At 38.1% G+C, this 24,218-nt stretch overlaps 1 protein-coding gene across 6 annotated transcripts in view; it reads left to right on the top strand.

Moving 5' to 3' along the window:
* Cep126 (centrosomal protein 126) overlaps window positions 1-24,218 on the top strand; it is a 60,140-nt gene that overhangs the window by 16,157 nt on the left and 19,765 nt on the right. For 5 of the 6 annotated variants that reach the window (XM_032909590.1, XM_032909591.1, XM_032909586.1 and 2 more), the window contains exons 5-8: window positions 7,926-8,124; window positions 8,957-11,048; window positions 17,284-17,396; window positions 20,120-20,192. In XM_032909590.1, the coding sequence (XP_032765481.1) occupies window positions 7,926-8,124; window positions 8,957-11,048; window positions 17,284-17,396; window positions 20,120-20,192 (2,477 nt within the window). Of the gene's footprint in view, window positions 1-6,781; window positions 6,828-7,925; window positions 8,125-8,956; window positions 11,049-17,283; window positions 17,397-20,119; window positions 20,193-24,218 lie in introns of those variants that run through there. The other variant, XM_032909592.1, reaches the window with a different exon arrangement.

Here is a 24,218-nt window from a genome sequence, read left to right as displayed (position 1 = left end):
TGTTGTTATTGTTGTTGTCTCAATAAAAACTGCAGTTTTAATTTCTGATTCTCACCAGTATTTCCTAAGTAAAGCATATAAAAGGAATAGCATGGACTAGGCTTCCTTCAATAAATTTTTTCATCATTTTCCAAATACTCTTATGTTATATGCAGAGAACTAGAATGAAGCATTGTAAATCAATATGGAATAGACTGTTAAAAATGCAATCTCTAGGTGCTGAAGAGATGGCTCAGTGGTTAAGAGCACTAGCTTTTCTTCCAGAGAACTGAGGTTCAATTCCTAGCATTACATGGCAGCTCACAACTGTTTGTAACTCCAGTTCCAGGGGATCTGATGCCCTCTTAACAGATATATGCAGGCAAAACACCAATGCATATGAAATAAAAATAAGTCACTTTTAATTAAAATGCAACATAATCCATAGTATCTAACCTTAGAAGTAAAATGGCATTGTGGAAAGCACTAGGCTGTAGGTGTAGCTCAGTGGAGAGCATTTGCTTCACCTTTCTAAGACCCGGGGGGATCACCAGCGCCACACAAAACATATAGATTTACATCAAATGGGTAGTAATAATCAGAATACTTACTTATAGGAGTTAATAATTCAGGCTGTAAATTTCGTTAATATTTTACCTATATAAAATGTGATTATTTCATTTGTTAGAATTTTTCTGATCAGAAATTCTCTTGATTAGAGCTAAAACATAATTTAATCCTTTCAGTATTCATTAGAAAAGAACTACTTATTATTTTGAAGAATCTCATTTAAAAAAGAATGCTTCAGCCAAGCTTTGAAGAAACTATGAGTTAATCAGGACAAATGGTGAATGGCACTGTAGACAGAATGGTGATCACATGTGACAAAGAGATGATATATCCAGGGTAAAGTGTAGTTGAATCCAGATAGCTCAGTGGTAAAATGCTTACTGAGCATGCACCAGACCCGGGCTGACCCCCCTAGGACTAGAAAGAGAGAAACAGAGACAGAGAGACAGAGAGACCCATATTTTGAGATAGGAATAGAGATGCATGTCTTTAATCCCGGAACTCATGATGTAGAGGCAAGAAGATAAGAGGTCAAGGCTATGAGGCCGTGTCAAAAGCAACAACAGTAATCATATAAGTGAATCAGAGAATACACATACTAAGAGCTTACCTAGATATGAGAGTAGAGAAAGAAGTAGATCTTTATGTTAAGAAATATAAACATTGGGGCCATCAAGATGGCTTCGCAGGTAAATGCACTTGCCACCAAGCTTGTCAGCTTGCACTCGATTCCCCAGGACCCACATGGTCAAAGGAGAGAACCATCTTAAGTAGCTGTACTCTGACTTCAACATGCATGCTCTGGTATGTGTGTATGCATACACAAAGAAATACATGTAACTTATTCCTGAAATTTTAAGAGAATTTTAAGCAAATTAGCAAAAATCATTTTTAAACATACTATTTATAATCATTATAGACTATTGTGCATAATAAGGAGAAAGTGGATAATGGAGCGAGGAAGAAAGGGAAGAAAGAAAACAATATTTCATGAAAAGAATACTTTGTAAGTTTGGTATGATAGCATAAAGAAAATAAAAACAGCCAAGGTAAAGGTGAGAATATGCTGAGTAGAAGTTTGGAGACTTCTCAAAAAAGTAAAAAAATGAACTAACTACCTTATAACCCAACTATTTCACTCCTGGGCTTATACCCAGATAACTCTGTATACCACCATGGAGATGTTTGCATCCCTTGTTTATTGCTTCTTTATTCACTGAAGCAAAGAATTGGAATCAGATTTGTCATCCAACAGATGAGTGGATAATTTTGATATGTATGTATGTATGTATGTATGTATGTATGTATGTGCACACACTAATACTACTCAACTATAAAGAAAAGCAAAGTTAAAAATGTACCATAAAATGGATGGACATGTACATTATCAAGTGAGGTCACACAATCTCAGAAAGAAATAAACCACATGTCCTCTCTCATGTGTCTTTCTAGCCAATAATACATGTATATATGTAAACATATATCGTGGGTATATATGTTTACATATATATAGCAAGAAAAAAAGACAGCTAAATATAATAAGGTGATATGAAAAGAGTGAATGTAGGAATGGATATGAGTTATGAAAAGGATATCATAAAACTAATTGTTTCTAATGCTAATTTCCTCATGAAAGTTTTGGGTTGTGGTGGATATGTGCATAAAATATTCTGTACAAAAAAATATAAGTTTTAGTGTGAAGCTTCACAATTTCCATTTCAAATGGCAATTCTAACTGGATAGAAGTTCATTAAGTTGTATAGACGTTGAGTCTGATGAATTTTGACATTTAATGTTTTTATTTATTTGCAAGGTTTTTACTTCCAATGAACTTCACTAAAAAGGAAAATATGTTAATATTTTAAATTTTTTTACTTAAACTTTTTAAGTCAGAAAATAGTCTAATTATAAATATTAAATTTTTTATCAAAATTGAGGCAAAGAGGACTAGGTAAAGATATGAAGGTTGTGGCTTTATTGTTACTTATTTTTTTTTAGTATTTTTGTTTCCCAAACCAGATTATAGTTTTGTTCAGTACACTGAACTAGAGTGCTGTACATGTTAGAAGAATTCCAGAAATAAGGGGGAAATACCATAGATATATGTAAACTCTCTGAGGGCAGAACTTGGCCTGAAGCTATACAATAGAGTAAGATAGTCATCAAAGACAAGCACTTCTGACAGTTTAGTTAGTTTAATTTGTCTTATATGTATGTACCGTGAGGTACATAGGTAGGAAAGGAAGCCAAGAATTAAACCAAGAAGGGCTTTGATAAGTAATATGTTCTAGAAATAAATAGTGAAAGAATTAGAGCAAGCTCCCAATATGTTTTAGAAGTTTTGCCAAATTAATACTGGAAAATCAAATAAACTAGTTAATCAAATGACTTCTTCAGAACTGCCAAGGAAAGAAATAGAAGATGGGGAAGAGTCAAGGATGGTTCCAGAGACAGGATTTCATCAGTGAATAGAGGGTGAGATGGTAAAACCATTTATCAAGACTTAGGAATGAGGATAAGGGGGGTAGATCTCAGATTAAGCATTTTGCCACAAAAAGAAGAGTATGGCTATGAAGGAAGAATCAACAGGTTTAGGTAGAGAGTAGTTGAAAGGAAGATAGGTATCTTAGTTAGGGTGTCTCGGCTGTGAACAGACACCATGACCAAGGCAACTCTTGTAAGAACATGTATGTGGGGCTGGCTTACAGGTTCAGAGGTTCAATCCATTATCATCAAGGTGAGAGCGTGGCAGCATCCAGGCAGGAATAGTACTGGAGGAGCTGAGAATTCTACTTCTTGTTCCATAGGCAAACAGGAGACTTGTCTTCCAGACATCCAGAAAAAGGGTCTTCAAGCCCATACCCACAATGACACACTTCCTTCTTCAACAAGTCCACACCTTCAAATAGTGCCACTCCCTGAGCCAAGCATATTCAAACTACAAGTTTGAAATGTAGGGTATTCAGGAAATCTAGACCATCAATATAGATGTGACAGCCATCACAGATAAAACTAAAACTAGTCTGTATTTGTCAGTGGTGGTCTTGAGTTAAGCAAACAATCAGAATGCTTTATGGTAACATGACAGTGTCCTTGGATAGGAACATCCTTCTGGAAAGGCTACAAAGCATTTGAAAGCTAGTCTTTGCTGAGTCCATACCTCCTACAAATGATAGCAGCACTATAGAACAATGCAATCACAGTGGATGAGCCATTTCCCAAAGAGCCAACTTAGAAAGGTACCCCCAATACTGATCTAGCCCATTGAGAAGGATAAGGATAATATAGACATATGCAAATACAGACAATCACAATCAGTTTACACAAGAGTCCATGAACAGTTCTGGTAGAGTAGGAAGAGGGTCTCCAAATTCAAAACTTCAGAAAGGCTGGCCTCAAGAGTGAGCCTGAAAAGGGACAACACTAAAAAGATGATAACTAGAAAACAAAAGCCACTAAAGAGAATGGTCGCATTTCTATTTTTACTGTAATTGGGCTAAGTAGTTCATCATAAGCAAAGCAGCACACTGAAGTGAAGCAAGCTAGAAATGTGTTAAGAACCAAATTTGGAGACATGAAGGCATTATGACTTTAGAATATTATGGGAAAGCTTGTCTGGACAAAAGATGACACACATTAGCGAAAGCACTTGGGGTCATGGGGAGCTTTGACTATAAAATTTTAAACTACTCAGCATTTTTAGATAGAGACCCTTCACCTTCCAGGGTTTCTTTTTTTTTTTCCTGTGTTTAATTAGTATTTTGTGCTAACTAGATATTCTCCATTTTAAAAACACCTCTTTTGTTCAACGAATGAAAGCATGGTGGTTTTTCTTGCACAGCAATGTGCAGTTGTTTACAATCTTAAAAAGATTAAACTGTCAAAATAATTTTAGTTTTTCTGAAGCAGTATGTTATTTATTATTAATTAAAGTTATTAAGCATATTAGCAAATTTATACTAAAATAACTAAGTATTAAGTATTGTCTTTCTAAGAAATAATCTTGATTCTGTATTAAAATACCTAGTTTTCATCTTTTTATAATATTCTTTTGACTCTGACTTTATGATTACCTATGCATATGTATACATATATAGCATAAATCTTCACTTGGAAAATAAATATATATAATCTATGAAAGAAAATACTACAGTTAACTAATAAAAAGTTGGGTTGTCCTCCCTAAATAACTGACAGTATTAAATATTGTATATAAGTATTTTATAAACTATAAATGCTATGTATAAGTATGAAATTTTAGACTATTAGTGATCACTTATTGGCTTTTTATAAATAAATTTATTACAAATGTTTTTACAAAGATCAATAAGCTATTTTTATGTTAGAAATACATTCCAGTGGAATATAAACCTAAAATGGGTTCAGAAATAAAGTGATACCAAGAAGCAGTTCCTGCGAAGCATAGTAGAGCAGGGGTCACGGTACTGGGAACTGAGTAGGCCTTTGTGCAAGCTCTACCACTTAGCCCTAGCCTCATCCCAAGAGGTGGTTCTAACATAGAAAATGATAGCTGTAAATTAAAATATTTTAAGATGCTAATGTTGTCATCTAAAACAAATTTGTTTGGAAAAGTGGAAACTAGTGCTTAGGCCTCAATTTAAATATGAGACTCAGTTTTAGGAACTACTACAGGTAATGAGTTATAAAAATATTAATAAGGTACTAACTTTTAAAATATCAGAAATAACCTTCCATCACAACCAATTTCTTATCACAAAGCTAATCTGTTTGGCATTTCTGGTGGATAAACTCTCTAGCAAAATGATTCTGTTAGATATCTATCTCCAATATCCATGTATTTGTGATGAATTGGTCCACCTGAACCACCAGGACCCTGAGGTGTCTGCCTTTGCTCCTCACACTCGTGGTTTAAACTAGATGTTACAGCCCATAGCTGTGCATCAGACTTGAAAAGGAGAGGACAGGTGAACTTGAATTATCCATGTACATGTTTTAGTCAGTCAGTGTGAGGAATGTGGCTGACCAATAGACGGTCAAGCATGAACCCCAAAGGACAAAATCAATCAAAACCCTGCAGGCAGCCCAGTAATAGTTCTTAAAATCTTAATGAGGTTCTTTCTACTTGCCTGTCCAAATACTTTCCCACCTATGCAGATCCATTCCTGCTTGTCCAGCTATCTCCAATCCTGATCCCTACTTCTCTGGCCAGCTGCCTGCCTCACGAGCCCCATTGCTGTCCCATCATCCCCAAAGTCTTCCTAGCTACCCAGTTGTTTTTCCCACCCCCAAGACCTGTGTCCTTCCGTCTGTCCCTTCTACTCTTCCAAAGACCTTTTTACAAGCGCCATTACTATCTTATCCTATCAGATATCTGCCTCACCCTCCAACCCCAGTTACTTCTAGTGTTTCTAGCAATTTCCCTAGTTTACCAGACCCTATTCCTTCTGGGCCACCTGTCTTTCGAACTCACCCATCCCAAAGTTCTCCCAACATTCCTGATTCTGACTCCTCACAGAACAAATTATTTTATAAAACTTTCAAACCCAAACAGTTCCTTGCAGCACAGCATTCTACCCAAGCAACTCTAATGCCTGAGCTTATCCGCCGTTCCCTTCCAGCCCGACTAGTAGTTTCCCCAACCCCCTTGGAAACTCTCCCTGTTTTGAAGCCTTCCAGTTTATCCAGGCATCCAAGTCAACCAGCCCCACCCCTCTCTTGTATCACTCCTTTGCCTGGACATTCTTCTAGGTTTGATGCTTGTCAGTCAATTCAGAAATCTGTTCCACAAGCCACAACATTGTCTAATCAGTGCCAGGCCTTTGTAGACCATCTGCCTGCCTTGATTCTCTCCCACTCACCTCCCTGCCGTTCTCCATCCTCCTCTTTGCCTTCATCTTCTTCTACTTCCACATCCTCTCCATCCTTGGGAGCAGTCTCTTCCTCTTCATCCAGATGTTCTTCTCCTTCACCTGCTCCTTCCACCTCCCCTCCCTTACCTGTTTCATCTATGCCTCTTTTGTCCTCTCCCTTGCAGTCATCTCCCTCCCCCTGTTTGCCTCCAGCATATCTGGCTTTTCCCTCACCAGTGCCGCCTCCTTCCTCCTCTTTTATGATTTCTTCTCCCTTTCCTCCCCTGCTTCACTCTATCTCCATCTCTACTTCCCCATCTCCTTTGATTCCTATCCATCACTTCAATCCTCCTCACTGGGGGAAGAAAGTAGAGAAGAGGAGAGAAGAAAGTGGAGTAGAGAAGAAAGGAATAGAGAAGAAAAAGTTGAAAGACGACAACTTTAAAGGTAAATAAATTCAGTTTATTAGACATTTCGTAGATTTAGCTCTTATTTTGTTTGGGAAGGGTGACTAAAGGGGAAAGATGATGTAAAAGTAGGAAAGTATTTTAAAAAACAAAACATGTCATCACTGTTCAAGAACATGTACTAAATACCTTCTCACTAGCCCTGGTCTCCTAGTGATAACAGAGGAATAATTAGGAATGTAGTAATCATTGACCTCAACAATTCTGGTCCGTCTAAATAAGACATATATGGGTATTGGAGATAGTTATGTGTCACATATGGCAATATGCCACCTTCAAAATGTCTGTCCTGATTTAATTGGAAGTAATTGAGTTGTCAATAAATGTCCTTGGGATTCATACAACTGGTCCTAGTGCAGGTGTCACTCTCTGTATCCTTCATCATCACCTTATCCTTGGAGGAACTGGGTTTTTCACTTGGTGTATATACTAAAAAGTAACAAATTTAAGTTTCCAGGAAGCACAAAAGAATCTAGTAAAAGAGGTGCCCTGAGTTTCCAGGCAGTACAACATTGTTAAAGAAGGTAATGTCTTGATTGGACACACTAAAAGTAGACCACATTAAAAAAATTGTATTTCTGATCATATTCCTGAAACAAACTGAAAACAATGGTTTATGTTCATGGTTGAGGAAGAGCCACACTCCCATATTGGGAGGACATTCATACCTACCCTGATAAAGCAGTATTCACAGTTTCCATCTGCTTGAATCTCAGTCAACTCTTTCAGGGATATAGGAATACCCACCGACCATGATACCAAGAACAAAAACATTAAATATTAAAAACAGTAAATATTAAAATATATATCTAGAGAAAGGAAAACTGTACAAATTCACAGAATTTCTACCCTAGCCCAAGTCATGAATGAATGAGAATCCTTATGTGATACTCTTCTTTCCTGGCACTGGTTTCATTGCCTTAAAGTCCCATCATAATATATCTATATATTTCTCCAATATCCTTATATGTAATTATCTGGACATATGCACAGAGTGCAAAATTGTGTCATTTATATACTTATAGAAATAAATTAATTTTGATTAAATGTACTAAATCTTTTCATATCTTGTTCACAGAGCTATAGATTCTGCCTTGCCTTCAGCGTTGTCAAAAAATGATTACAAGCATCAAAAACCTCTCGTACGCAGAATTAACCATAATAAAGAAATGAAGGAAAACAACATAGCAAGCCTGGCTACTAACAGAAATGTGCTCCAGCTTAAACTGGAGGAGACACAGAAGCTCCTCGAGAATCAGCATTTAAGTGATCTGCAAGTATGAACTCTAACTATCTTACTAGTGTTTTAATTTGTAGCAATAATTCTGCCCTACTTCTCAGTGTTTGCCAAAAGGGTGCCAGAAATACTGCAGATGAGTCAGCACAATTCATCACAGATGCTAAAAGAAAATCGGGGCTTTTTCCCTGATCTTTTCCCCTTTTTCTTTCTGCTTCTTCCTTTTACATCTATTTAAAAAATATATATGCTTTGTGAATGCTTTTTTCTGACAATCATAAGAGGTGTTTGAAAGTATAGTATAATATAAGTGTTATTATTTGAGATTATATTATGAAAAATGACCTAAAAATTATAATGCATAAAGATACTAGGGTATTAATTAATCGACCAATTAGATGATGAGCAGCCTCCCCAGGATCACCAGAGTCTCAGCATGGAGGGCGCGGGGAGGATTCATGAAGACACATTCTAGCTGAAGCGCTACTGGTCATTGACGGCTGTTGTACCGAAGAACATTTAGGAGTCTCTTTTAAGTCTAGTGAAGGTTGCAGGAAGAATATGTAATTTATAAGCAAGTATTTTTCAGAATTGATTTAGTATTAAGAAGCTTCATACCCTAAATGGATTAGCAGTTATTTCTAAACCACCTTGGTGGCCAGAACAATTGAGCAGTTAGTTTGGGAGTTAAATGAAAGAAAGTATTATGAATTTGTTACTTTCTTACTTTTTGCCAGGAGGTGTGCTGCAAAGGTGAAGCTCATATTATACCTATACTGTTTACAGTCACATTATTTTCTGTGTTAAATAATAGTGTGTAATAATAGTGTGAGTCTACAGCACAAAACAGTGTTCTTTTTTTTCCCCCTCAGAAATTTTGTGATGAAGTTAATCAGATAGCCAATTCTGAAACTCTCTCAAGTACAGACAGTCTTGAGGCTGGAGAGCGTGAAGAAATATACATCACACTTAGTATGGAGCCTTCCACATCAACCCAGCAGAACTCTGTTCCCCTCAAGTCAGCAAATCTACAGTCAGCTCATTTAAACTGCTTTGATGAAGACAAACTGTCATTCTCTAAAACTCAGCACATAAACAATTGGCTTACAAACTTAGATGCTCAAAATACTCAGCCTGTTGTATCTTTTTCAGATATTTTAATTAAATCTAATATTCTGCCTTCATGGGAATGTTTGAATAGTAAAGAACAAAATCCACCTGCTTTGAATAGAGCTGTAGGAAGAGCCACAAGAACTACTAGTGACTCAGTGGTCTTTGTGTGCAGCCCTTCTGTAGTTGCACTAGATAAAAAAGAAAACACTGCTGAAAATAATACTGTGAGGACAAATGATCCTACTAATGGAGCACTCCAAAGGGAGAGGCCGCCACGAACTGAGTCCCCAACATTTCAAGTCAGTCGAGCCTGGACTACTCCAGAATCTCTAACCCAGGAAGCAACTTTGTTTTCCATCCAAGAGAGACCTTCCAAGTTAACTTGGGAAAGCAAAACTACTTCAAGTCCTGCTTCATCTGCACCAGTTTTGCCGCCTGATTCACAGTCAGGTGGGCCGTTAGCAGAGAACAACACACAAATAAAAGAAATTGACCCTGTGCAGTGTTCTGATAAGTTAGATGAATTGAAAGATATCAAACATGAAAGGATAATTCATCCTAACTGTGATAAAGAAAAGTCTTTACTTTCAGACAATTTTCAGACCACCTGTGCACTTCAAATTTCTAATTCAAATGATACAAAACAAAAAGAAAGTGACCCATCAGCACCATTGTGTGCCTGCCCTCCTGATTGTGACCAGCACAGTGTGAAACACAACATCCATGATCAAAATGGGGTGCAGCTGCTTAAGAGTATATTAAAGAAAGAATCCAGATATGAACATAATTATTTGAGGGCATTAGTTATGAATCAAGGTTTTAAGTTTAGACACCACAAGGCAGGAAGTATTAGAGATAGTATTGAATTAACAAAACAGAAAGGGAAAGGTACAGAAATATCAAAGACTAGTAAAAAACTGCGGTGGTTTGATGAAAGTGCTAACATAGAAAATGGTGTAAATAATAGCCACCCGATGAAGAACAGAGCAGGAATGGCTCCACCGTGCTTCCAGCACTGTCACCCCAACAGTGTCACCTGCAACCTGACCAGTTTTCCTGAATGTCCTGTACATTCTGCTGGTGGAAAGAAAGCCAAGGCTGATTCTGTCTCTGAGAATGTTACTGATTTAGGAGGATATGAAATGGACAGTGTGCCTTTGAACTCTTCTGAATCTTCAGGCTATAGCTTTGCCAAACAAGCCTGGTCACCCTGCAGAAAGGAAGAGAGCAAACCCCCTGTACATGCTAGTGACTCTAAGACCCAAAAGGCTAAGCCTCAGAGGGGAACAAAATTCACGAGAAGAACAGGGTCTGCAAAGGTCCAGAAAAGCCTTGTACATGTAAACAGAAAACCCACTGTTAGCCAGCCACAGTCTTCAGGCAAAGCCAACACACTGGCCCAAACTCAGGGTAAACTAATTATACCTCATCCTCCATCTAAACCACCAACAAATATTAAAGGTGGTAAAAATATGCAAGCGTCTCCATGCCAATCAGCCATACCTGAATATTCTCAAAATGTCGTAACTCAGAGCACAGCATCCGTGCTTCCAACAGAGTACCATTTGAACCAGGGGACTCAAGAAAGTAGTCTCTCATTCCCAGACACTTGTTCTAACCTCCCTGCTGTGAGCCCAGCTCTACCAACTCCTTGCTCTTCTGAGTGCCAATCCTCAGCAAAAGTCAACTCAAATGGCACAGCTTTCCAGAAAGATGGAGCAGTATATTGTACCCAAAGAAGTCCTGTTTGTGAAGAAAGCTACCAATCTTTGATTCATAGGAATACTGAAGAAGAATCAATTCTCCCATGGAGAAAAAGAATCAATGGACGCCAAAATGAGAGGACCACTGGTAAGGATAAAATTTTAGATTTATGCCTTTTTTGGGCAGGGAGTGGTTTTGAGACAGGGTTTCTCTGGGTAGCCCTGGCTGTCCTGGATCTCACTCTATAGACCAGGCTGGCCTTGAACTCAGAGAGGCCCATCTGCCTCTGCCTCTCAAGCGCTGGAATGAAAGACATGCACCACCACCACATGGAAAATTTGTATTGTGAGGAGGAATATGGGAAAAATATACAACCTTTAGAGTCATGTGAAGCTTTCTTTATTATATATGTTTATTGTATATTGTATAGTAAGTTATAATCTAGCCTTCTGAGAATAACTTACTTCTCAATACTATAACTTACCCTAATAGCTGGAGTTCTTAAGAGAATTACCTAATCTGTGCTCAATTAAAATTGGAAACTTTTGCTATTTCTGTGTTTTCTATAACTTCTCTTAATGTTTAAAAAGGGAAGAGAATGAATAACATCCTTGTCCCAAGTACTTCTGTCATTGCCACAGTAATTAGATCTCTGTCATATAACCATGGTAGAAAAACATTGTTTATATAATTTTAAATTTTATATTAGTTGCAATATGCTAATAATAGATGTAACTAACACTTGGCTGTCACGGAGGAAGCTAAAGGTGCTTTCAGCCAAACCCGACCTGAATTCAGTCCCTGAAAACTTCATGACGGAAGCAAAGACTGCTTCTTTCAAGGTGAGCTCCAACCTCCAGACAGGTGCCCTGGCATGTGAGTGCACATGCACGCACAAGAGCATAAATGGCTGAAGGGGAATGCCCTCCCATGCCTCTCCATGACAATGCAGCTCTGCTTCTGGCTGTTGGGGTCTTCTGTTTCTGCCATTTAAACAGTGTGAAGACTGGCTCCTCGGTTGCAGGCCATTGGCCCTGATAGTGAAGCCACTTTCCTTCTTTAAGGGAATGAACTAGAAACCCATAAAACTTCCTGCAGTAGAAATTAAGAGCTAAGATTGTTCATAGGGGGAGGGGAGCCATAAAGTTATAACAAGTAGCAATGTGCTTAGAAAGTCATTTTTGGTGTCCTCTTTAATTAGACCATAAGCTTATAAAGAGCAGGGATTTTCTGGACATTCATTGTACCCTAGACCCCAACAGGGACTGACCCTTAGCAGACACCCTGATTTTCCTTTTTTTTCTTTGAAGACTTGGGAGAATTTTTTGTTTGGGTGGTTAGCTTGTTTTGGTTTGTGAGACAAGATCTCACACTGGAGCATTGGTTGGCCTAGAACTCAGTATGAAGACCATGTTGATCTTTAACTCACAGAGATCTGCCTGTTTCTACCTCATGAGTGCCAGAATTTAAAGGTGTATAAAACCATGCCTGACTTAATTTTTTTTTTTTTTTTTTGGTTCTTTTTTTCAGAGCTGGGGACCGAACCCAGGGCCTTGCGCTTCCTAGGCAAGCACTCTACCACTGAGCTAAATCCCCAACCCCCTGACTTAATTTTTTAATTAACTTCTTTATTTATCATTTGATTTATGCATTATCTATGCCACATATGTGAGGGTGTCTATGAAGGCCAGAAGAGGATGTTAGATCCCCATGCAACTTGAGTTACAGATTCTTCTTAGCCACCTACCATAAGTGCCAGCAAACCTGGGTCCTCTGGAATGGACACAAGGGCTCTAAACTAATGAGCCATCTCTCCAGTCCCAAAACTTTTCATCAATTAGATGGATACAAATTATATGAGTAGATAGAAAATCGAATGCAAAGACTGCAACCTAAATCTCTTCAGGACTTTTCTACAAAAATTTAGGTTTTAAATTTCTTTCGCTGAAAGTTTCTCTTTGCTTAGTTAATTCATGGTTTGACATTAATTTTGCAATATCTCTAAAAACAATGTATCAAATTAGATAATATAAAATAAATAATGATGGATTTCTTTTTCATGTCTAACTCTCTAACCATCATTGATATTTTAATCCAAATCTCAGAAGCTCTAAATCCTGTTTTGTTTTGTTTTGTTTTGTTTTGTTTTTTACTAAAACACTATGATAAACAGTTTTAGGAAAATATAATGAGGGCTGGAAAGATGGCTCAGCAGTTAAGAGCTCTGACTGTGCTCTTCCAAAAGTCCTGAATTCAGTTCCCATCAATCACATGGTGGCTCACAATCATCTGTAATGGGATCTGATGCCCTTTCTGGTGAAGACAGCTACAGTGTACTCATACACATTAAGTAAATAATATTTTTAAAAAAGAAAATATGATAAATTAGACTCTACGGTAATCAAGAAAAATAATTGTTGTATAAGACATTTGTCTTATATATTAAAGGGTGTTATTTTTGTTTTATGGGAATTTATTCATTTGCTTCTATTCTGCTAAGATCATTTCTGTCTTCAGTACATGGGCCTAAATGTATAGGAGGGAGAGAGGGATGGACGGACGGAGGGAGGAAGATTTAGAAGTGGGTTAGGGCTGCCATGGCTTCTGTTTTGAAATTGAGTGTTAGAAGAGTAAGTATGGAAGCAAGACTGAAGGCTGTGAATAATGGAGACTGAGAAAAGAAAAACGTTGATAAAGTTAGTGAAGTAAAATGATTGTGGAAGTTATAAAGCCAAGAAGAGCAATATATACTGAAACATTACTTAGGGTCATATTCTAAAGCTCAGACTCAGACTTAATTCCTTACATGAAATAACTATGCCTATCCTCATCGAAACATGAACAAAAATTTATAATGAATAAACCTACATAGGAGGGGCTCAGATAAAGGTAAAACTAAACCTCAGGGGCAAAGAATGGCAACCAAAAAAAAAAAACTTACCAGGAAGGGACAGTGGCAGAGAACACAGCATTGCCTGCTACTGATAAATATAACCTGCTTTACTTCACAAACAGGACAGAATCCCATAGTCAAAGCATAACTGGGTGAAAATGGCAATTTAAACAAAATTAGAATAATAAAATGTTTTGGGATTTCAAAGGGTCAGACCTAGAAATTTTAGTAATGGTTTCTCAAATAATATTTAAAATAAAAGCCTATGAGAATCGTTGACTATAAAGATTTTAATGACTCCTATAGAACAGACTAAAGATACCATAAAGGAAGTGGAAGAAGGTCTGAGGGCACTATGCAGTTTCCTCTTGGGCCTGGGACATGGTTAGAAATGGGCAGAAATGGCAGTCTCCTCTGCAGTCTCACGATGGTCCACACTTCTGGGTGTTTAGCTCTGTCCTCCACGAGATTTGGGAGCAGGGAGCTGTAGGATGGAATTAGTTCAGTTCTGGGCACAGCCAGAAACCAGAAGTGCCCTGTCCCAGAGCACTTCTGCCTTTGTGTGTCCTGAGTCTACCAGGCAGGTCACTTGAAATGGAAGAGTTGGTCCTCCCTCTGCTCTCAGGTGTGTAGGCGCTCCTGGTGACTGTCTTTCAGCTCTTGGCCCAGGCAGGAACCGGAAGGGTCCTGCCTCTGATTGCTCCTAGGTCCCTGTGCTCAGGGGGGACAGATGGCACTAGGTGATTCCCTCTTGAGTAGAGAACGTGGGCAGAGAGTAGTCTCCTCTGAGCTCTCAGGATTGTCTGCACTTCCGAGGGTCCAGCTCTCTCCCACACGGGATTTGGTGGGATTTGGGTACAGGGGGCTGTTTGACTGGTTCAGTTCAGTTCTGGGCACAGACCTGAACTGCAGGTACCTGCAGCTGACTGCTCCTATATTCCTGTGTCCAGAGTAGTTTCCTCTTGGGCCAGGGATGTGGGCAAGGGTGGACAGAAGTGGCAGTCTATCCTGCGGTCTCAGGTTGGTCTGCACTTCTGGGTGTTCAGCTCTGTCCTCCACAGGATTTGGGAGTAGGGAGCTACATAATTGATTTTTAACAAAGTTGGCAATACATATCAGGGAAAGGGGGTTCATTTTATCATTCAGTTGGGTTACTATATACAATCAGTAAAAGTGAATATTCACTCATAAGAAAAATAAATTCCGGGCTGGGGATTTAGCTCAGCGGTGGCGCTTACCTAGGAAGGCATAAGGCCCTGAGTTAGGTCCCCAGCTCGAAAAAAAAAACCAAAAAAAAAAAAAAAAAAAAAAAAAGAAAAAAAAAAAAAAAATTCCATATAAATTGTAGATTTAAATTTGAAAAATAAAAAAGCTCTAAATATAATATTTTAGGATAATACCATATTTTTATACTCTTTAAAAACTATAAACTATTAAGAATTATACTTGTACATTACAATTAGAGATTTTTTTTCATACAGAATCAACAGATTGAAATGACAAAACACCAAATGGGAGAAGATATTTGTAATACACTGAACTAATCAAGACTCATAGGCAAAATGTATCAAAAACTGCAATACATATTAAAATATCAGCCAGGTCTAAGCCAGAGAAGCTATACCAAAGAAAGAGGTATAAAGAAGTCCATTGCAAAGCATTGATTTAAATTAAGATGGCACTCAGGTGGCAAATAGAACATTTGTAAGACAAGTTATAAGGACAGAATAGATGACTACACAGCTGGCACCAGTAACCGCTGTGGGTGAATCAAAACCCATCATTGTTATCTAGATTGTCTGCCTGAAAGAAACTACATGTACAGATACTGTCATGGCGTTTTTGATAGTGGTCTTTAATTGAACAACTGCAGACTATAGATAGCTCATCAAAAAATTATCACTGGACTAGGAAGATAATGCATCCAGCAAGCAGCTCGACTTGCAAACCTGAGGACCTGAGTTCATTTCCTAGAACCCATGTTAATAAAAAACTCAAGGTTGGAGAGATGGCTTGTCAATTAAAAGCACTGGTTATTCTTATAAAGGACCTGGGTTCAATTCCCAGCACCCATATGGTAGCTCACAAACACCTGAACTCAAATTCCTGAGGACCCAGTGCCCTCTTCTGACCTCCATGGGTACCAAGTACACAGGTTGTGCTTACATGCAGGCAAAACCAAAAAATAAAGTAAAGAAATCTAATTTTAAAAGTTTAATGCAGCAAGTGTGATGTCATGTGCTTCCTTATGAAGTTGTCCTCAGACCTACACATATATGCACAAAAATCCACAAACCAAAATACTAGAATAAGCTTTTCATAAATAAAATTCATCAAATGGACAATAAACATTCAAAAGTACACTTAGATTTTTAGATACAGCTGCTAAAATTAGCTAAAATTAAGCACATTACCAATGGTTAGTAAAACTTTATATGAACTAAAAATTCTCATATCTACAAAAATTGGGCATATGTACACCCTATTATCCAACAATTCTAGACCAACAAACTGTGTATGTGTATATATCAGTTACATCATAATATATTTTAGATAATTGTAACTATTTTGAATTATAACATGTTTCGCTCTTGTTATTGTGTTCCAATGCATAGTTTTCAACTATCTTATCAATTATGAGGACGTTAGTATAATATCATCACCTCATATCTCATATCAAAGTATACTTGAAGGTAGATTCACTCTTCTACTTTTTTACAATTTCTAAGCCTATGACAAAATCCGAAGAAGACACAGTGACGTTACACTGTCAAGACTGGTGAGGGAACTGTACGAGAATGAGGGTTGTGTCAGCTTTGGGTGACTCTTACTTGTCTGCCCTTAAATTACTTGCATCATCATTGGGGATTGGCATTGTAAGAATGAGGTCTTAGTTAAATAGTCATACAAAAAGCACAGGACTACAATGTGAGGTACCCATGTACACACACCTCACCAAATGCTAAGACGTCACAAGTGAGAACCTGTCCAGGTATGCACACCTCACCAAATGCTGAAAAGTTGTTCAGGTACTACCGGAAGTGCACAAATCCACTTCCCCTGGCACACTAGTACTGCTCTAGTAGGAAGAGCGCAGATGAAGGCCAGTGCCATTGACAACCTCTTGCCCTGGGAACTCCTTTCAGGGTAATTGAACTTACTATACATTATACCTCTGCCTTGCTGACAAAGAATGGTGCCATGAGTAAAGTTTCATTCCTGATTTTTTGAAAATGTACTTTGGAATCCTACATACTAATAACAGGCCTTGTGTATCTTCATGGACCTCCCCATATTCTGCTCCTTAGCAGGAATCGTGTTGAATGCATCCTTGCAAATGTCCCATGTACAGAACTTAGAGAAGCTTAATAAAATCTGCTGGCCACATAGAAGAAATTTCCTGCATGCTTTGACAGTAACTTGAAATTTCGAGTAGATACCTATTACCTGCTCAATTTTCATAATTTCTTATATTAACATTTGTTTAAGATTCTACTGTTACAAGAAGAAAGCAAATTGTTGAAAATAAATGGAAAAAACTGTTAGAGCAGAAAAGGAAAACCTCTGGATCAGTAGGAATAAAGCACACCGAGCAAATAACTGTAAGTATGGTCTTAGCAAACTTCTCTTTTAGGAATGGAAAACTACTTAAAAGACAGCTGCTCTCAGTTTAAACTGGAACTTAGCATAACTGTGAGTGTAGCCAGGGCATCCATGATACAGCGTTGGGATCTTACACGAGCAGCTTGTTGTACTGTTTGCTGTATTTGAGTGAGTCCATCTGATCTGTTACTGCTGAAGGCTTTTAACCATCTGTAAGTAGTTACTGCTGGAGCTGGAGAGATGTTAAGAGTGCTGACTATTCTTCCAGAGGACCCAAGGTTCAATTCCCAGCACCCATGTGATGGCTCACAACCATCTCTAACTCCATTCTCAGAAGATCAAAACCCTCTTCTAGCCTATAGGGGCACCTGGCACACAAAGGTACACAGATGTACATTTGGGCAGAATACCCATATATATAAAATACAGGGTTTTTTTCTAAATAAGAAAAGTATAATTTAACTTACTATGTATAACTAATTCTATAGAAAGGCCATTTCAAATAAAACTCCCTAAAGTTATTTAAATATGCCTTAAATGGACAAGACGGTAATATTGTTTGTAGTGTAAATATTTTTTAAAAAGACATTTTTCATCTAGTTACCTTTTGCCTGAATGTTTGTATGCCCACAGGCCAGAAGAGGGCATCAGATCTCATTACAGATGGTGGTTTCTGGGAATTGAACTCAGGACCTCTGGAAGAGCAGTCAGTGCTCTTAACCTCTGAGCCATCTCTCCAGCCCTCATCTAGTTACCTTTTATAAGAGACTTTCAGTTATGGTTTTTGTCTCTAAGAACAGTTCAACAAAACCTAGTATAACTTTTGGAACATAGATTGTGAGTAAAAACCAAAATCATTATAAAATTTTGAATATGATATGCAAATTATACTAGGGCTCAATAAGTATAGTCTAATATGACATTTTAGGGGTTTATTAGGGATTGATTTTGGAATATTGAGAACTGTGAGACAAATAAGTAAAAAGCATTTTACTTGGAGCTTCTACTGTGGTACTTCTTTTTGAGAGGTTGATTTTTTGTTTTTCTTGAGACAGGGTTGCTCTGTATGGCCTTTGCTGTCCTAGAACTCACTCAAACTCAGAGATTCCCTCTGCCTCCCTAGTGGTGGGATTTAAGAAGATGCACACTACTGCCAGGCTTCTTGCACTATTATTTTATAGAACTGAAATAGGTACCCTGTGCAAAACATATATTTTGAGGCAGAAGTTGCTGGTCTTACCATTCAGATAGGGAATATTTTACACACATCTTTCCAGTGCTGTGGGTAAAGCTCAGAGCTTCTTACATGCAAGGCAAACATGGAGCCACACCCACAACCTAAGAGATATTAATTTTCATAAGCATGAGATGATTAATATAGATAATAACTATGATCTAATCTTGTCAGCAAAGCAAGCCATTTAGTTTATGTTTGGGTAAATTATGGTCTCATTATCAATATTTTTATAGCTTAGTTAATAAATATGAATATACCTTCCAGATTACAAATGTAGTAACAACTAGTAAATCTTATTTTTTCAAACTTCCATATCATTCTCACTAATCATATCAACATATATAAAGGGAATATCCTTGTTAAAATTTTTATTAAGCTATATGGGTGGGTTCCAGTCCAGCTACAGAGTGAGATGCTATCTTAAAAAAAAACCCAAAAAATCTCAAATTTAAAAATAATATATAGGTATTAAAATCACAAAGCAACGAACAAATTTTAAATGCCTGAAGTTAATGCTCTCTGGATTGTTATTGTTCTGGGTGCTTTTATAGTCCATCTTCCTTTTTACAACCTACCTTACTGTCTTGCAAGTTTATTTTTCTCTTCCATCTCACAAAGCTTTGCTTCCCCTTTCACACGTCTGTCACTGCACACCCATTGCCTTAGTCACACACACGGTCTAACCACCCTTCCCCTACATGAGTGTTCTGGATCAAATCGTTCTAAAATTGAAAATTGTTATCATTATTTTCTTTGGTTTTGCTCTTTATTCTAGAGGCTGATTGAATATTCAGTTGCTATGGCAGTGGTCCTTGTCACCATGTCTTATGAAATGTGTTTTAGCATCCCATCTTTTGCCTAACTCTGTGTGCAAAGAGTAAGAAGGATGAAATTGAAACAGCACACTTACCATTTACAGAAGGGTTTTCAGTCCTAGTTATCTCAAGCATAAAATGGAGCTCAGGCAGGGAGCCTGTTGCAGCCATCTGTGTCACATAGTAGTCAGACAGACAAACAAAGCGAAGTGTAAGTCACAAGTCCCAGGCAGACTGTAATACAGACTGCTTTCCGGGCAGAGGGCTGGGTCTTTAGGTAGTTTTCAGTGGTGCGCTTTCTGATGGTGTGGCCAGGTTCTCTGCGGCACAGAAGCAGCTGCTTCTGCTTTCCAGCTGCGGAGACTGTCGTCAGCACTTAGAACCAGCTCAGCCGCACACTGCAGTGTGGCTCTCAACAGCTCTTCCTTTCAGATGCCTGACGGCCACCCAGCACTCTCTACTCTTCTGCTGTCCAGAAGAGATCAACAAACTGGAATCCTTTTAGTGACATAGACATTTCAAAATGTTTATTCACTATGAAAACACTTCTTATATGGCAACGTATATGAACAGCGATAACTAAAAATACCAACTATTAAAAGTTATTTAAAGACCATGAAAAAATAAATTTTAAATGTGGAATTATATTTTATTTAAACTATTTTTATAGCATTTTGGACAAAATGTCCCACCAAGTACAAGTGAACCAATACAAGCTACAAGAGGTGTCAAGTCTGAAGAAGGTACGTTTTACTGTAAACTTTTTCTTTTTGTTTCCATTTATTATAAATAGATTTTTGTCTTGCATAATATTTCCTGATTACAATCCCCTCTCTCTACTTCTCCCAATTCCTCCCCACTTGCTTTCCCATCTAGACCTACCCACTTTCTGTGTCACATTAGGAAACAAGAAGGCTTCAAAAGGATAATAGTAAAATAAAATGTAACAAAATGCAAAATAATAAGATAAAACAAAAACACACTAGAAGCCAAAATATATACTCAAAAGACTTAGAGGTTAAAAAGAAAACAAAATATATAAATACAATATAAGTAATAATATAAATTTTTGAAAAAAGGAAAAGCCTGCCAGGAGGTGGTGATGTCCATTAATCCCACCACTTGGGAGGCAGAGGCAGGCAGATCTCTGAGTTCAAGGCTAGTCTGGTCTACAGAGCGGGTTCCAATATAGCTACACTGGAAAAAACACATAGACCATAGGTAGATAGGTACGTACATATATACATACCATACATACATACATACATACATACATACATACATACATAGGTAGAGAAAAGCCCTGCCACAACATTATAAGACAAGGACTCTCCAATGATGCCATTGAGTTTGCTTCCTATTGGCCATCTATACCTGGCCATGCAGACTACTCTAAAAGAGTAGTTTGTTTACCCAGAGACTCCCCTGAAGGAAAACAAATTTTCATTTGCAAACAATTAACAATTGGAGGTAGCTTCTGGGCTAAGGATCCCATCTGGGGCAAACCTTGTGAATGCTGCCTCTGAGTCTCTGAGTTCATATGTGTATCAAGCTTGTTGATTTAGAGGGCCTTGACAAGGCAGTCCTCTGCTACATATGTGCCGGGGCCACAGGCCAGCCCATGTATACTCCTTGGTTAGTGGCTTAGTCTCTGCAAGCTCTAAGGGGTCCAGGTTAGTTGAGACTGTTGTTCTTCCCATGGTGTTGCCATTCCCTTCAGCTCCTTCAATCCTAACCCCTGACTCTTCCATAGGCGTCCCCAACCTTATTCCAATGGTTGTCTGTAAGTATCTATATCTGTCTCAGTCAGCTACTGGTAGAGCCTCTCAGAGGACACCCAATCCAGGCTGCTGTCTGCAAGCACAACATGGCATCAGTAATAGTGTCAGGGTTTGGTGCCCAACAGTAGGGAAATGGACCACCTCCAGTAGATAGAAGACATAGCCCCCAGTGGAGGGACGGGATCACCAACTGTCATAGTTAGGGTTTTACTGCTGTGAACAGACACCATGACCAAAGCAAGTCTTATAAAAGACAACATTTAATTGGGACTGACTTATAGTTTCAGAGGTTCAGTCCATTGTCATCAAGGCAGGAGCATGACAGCATCCAGGCAGGCATGGTACAGGCGGAGCTGAGAGTTCTACATCTTCACCTGAAAGCTGCTAGCAGAATATTGACTTTCAGGCTTCTAGAGTGAGGGTTTAAGCCCACACCCACAGTGTCATGCCTACTCCAAGGTCACATCTAGTCCAACAGGGCTACACCTTCTACTAATGCTATTCCCTGGACTGAGCATACAAACCATCACACCAACTCATCTTCCAGATTTTTGACACAGAATTGTTCCTGTCCAAAAGAAATGCAGAGGCGAAAATAGAGCAGAGACTGAAGGAAAGGCCATCCAGTGACTGGCCTAACTTTGGATCCATCCCATGGGCTGCCACCAAACCCTGACACTATTATCACCACTTGGTTGATATTATCCATTTATTTTTAATGTATTTATTATTCAATTTTTATTTTATAATTTAATAAAATTTTATTTTATTTTATAATTTATCTACTCATCTGTTGAGGGACATCTAGGTTATTTCCAGTTTCTGGCTCTTAGGAATAGAGCAGCAATGAATCTGGTTAAGCAAGCATCTCTGTGGTAGGATAAAGCACCCTTTGGGTGTTGCCCAAGAGCAGAGTAGCTGGCTGTTAAGGTAGAAAGATTGCCAGCCTCTTGATGAACTGCCACACTGATTTCCACAGTGGCTATACAAGTTCGCACTGCAACCAGCAATGTATGAATGTTTTCCCTCCTTCATATCCTTACCATCATGAGGCTATCAATTGAGTAATTGATCTTAACCATTCTGACAGGTTTAAGATGAAACCTTGAGGGGTTGGGGATTTAGCTCAGTGGTAGAGCGCTTGCCTAGGAAGCGCAAGGCCCTGGGTTCGGTCCCCAACTCGAAAAAAAAAAAAAAAAAAAAAAAAAAAAAAGATGAAACCTTGAAGTGGTTTTGATTTGCATTTCCCTAATGACTAAATATGCTGGGCATTTTTTAAAGCAATTTGAATTTCCTCTTTTGAAAGTTCTGTGTTTAGATCTGTACCCCATTTTTTCATGGGGCTATTTGATTTCTTAATATCTAACTTTCTGAGTTCTTTTTATTTTGGATATTAGTCCTAAACTCCCTTCTGTTCTGTATACTGCCACTTTGTTCAAATGATGGTGTCCTTTGTTGTTCAGAAGCTTCTCATGAAATCCCATTTATTAATTGTTGATCTTGGTGCCTGTGCTAACAGTGGTATACTAAAAACATCTTTTCTGAGTTCTGGGCTGCTCTCCACTTTCTCTTCTCTCAGGTTCAACATATCTGGCTTTATGCTGAGGTCCTTGATCCATCTGGCGTTGAGTTTTGTGCAGGGTGATAAATAGGGATCTATTGCATTCTTCTACATGCAGGCATTCAGTTTGACATGCAGCATTTGTTGAAGATGCTGTCTTTTTTCCAGTGTATATTTCTTGCTTCTTTATCAAAAATCAAGTATGCATGGGTGTGTGGGTTTGTGTGGGGGTGTTCAATTTGATTCCATTGATTCCATATGTCTATTTTTGTGCCAATTCCATGTAGCTTTTATCACTGTAGTTCTGCAGCACAACTTGAAATCTGGAGTAGTGATATCTCCAGCAATTCTTTTATTGTTCACAAGCTATTCTGGGATTTTTTTCTTTCTATATGAAGAGGAAAATTGTCCTTTTAAGATCCGTGAAGAACTGTGTTGGAATTTTTATGGAGATTGTATCCAATTTTTTGACAGGATAACTATTTTAACCTTACCAATCCATGAGCATGGGAAATCTCCCCATCTTCTTCAGTTTCTTTCTTCCATGTCATAAAGTTTCTATACCACAACTCTCACTTAACTTGGCTAGAGTTACTGCAAGATATGTTGTGTTGACTGTGGGCTTGCTCTGAACTGTCTTTATGATGTTGACGTATGCCCCTTCTATCCTGACTCTCTCCAGGACTTTCATCATGAAGTGTCGGACATGTGTGAAGTCTTATCCACATCTAATGAGATGATCATGTGATTTCTATCTTTGAGTCTGTTTATACAATGGAGTACATTTACTGATTTTCATATGTTGAACCATTTTTGTATCTCTGGGATGATTCCTACCTGATAATGGTGAATTGATCCTTTTGATGTGACCTTGGGTTCTGTTTCCATGTATTTTATTGAGAATTTTGGCATCTTTGTTCATTAGGGAAATAAGTCTGTAATTTTCTTTGTTGAGTCTTTGTGTTGGCTATCATCAGAGTAATTGTGGCCTTGTAAAACAAATTGTGCAATGTTCTTTCAGTTTCTATTATGTAGAATAATTTTAGAACTATTGACGTTAACTCTCCTTTTAAAGTCTGACAGAATGATGCACTAAAACCAGGGCCCTAGGCTTTTGCTAATTACTGACCCTTATTTACTAGGTGATATAAGACATTTTAAATTGCTTATCTGATCCTGATTTAGCATTGTTAAGTGATACGTAGTAAGAAAAATCATCCATTTCTTACAGATTTTCCAATTTGGTGTCATACAGGTTTTTAAAGCATGTCTTTTTGATTCTCTTCGTTTCTCCAGTGTCTATTGTTAAGCCCCCCTTTTCACTTCTAGATTTGTTAATTTGTATATTCTCTCTCCGCCTTTTAATTAGTTGGATACAGGTGTGTTGATCTTACTGATTTTTCTCAAAGAACTGACTCATTTCACTG

This window comes from Rattus rattus, chromosome 8 (genome assembly GCF_011064425.1).
Source record: "Rattus rattus isolate New Zealand chromosome 8, Rrattus_CSIRO_v1, whole genome shotgun sequence".
In the NCBI taxonomy this organism is placed as follows: Eukaryota; Metazoa; Chordata; class Mammalia; order Rodentia; family Muridae; genus Rattus; species Rattus rattus.
Note: the sequence above shows the minus strand (reverse complement) of the source record. Positions and strands in the feature narration are given on the sequence as shown.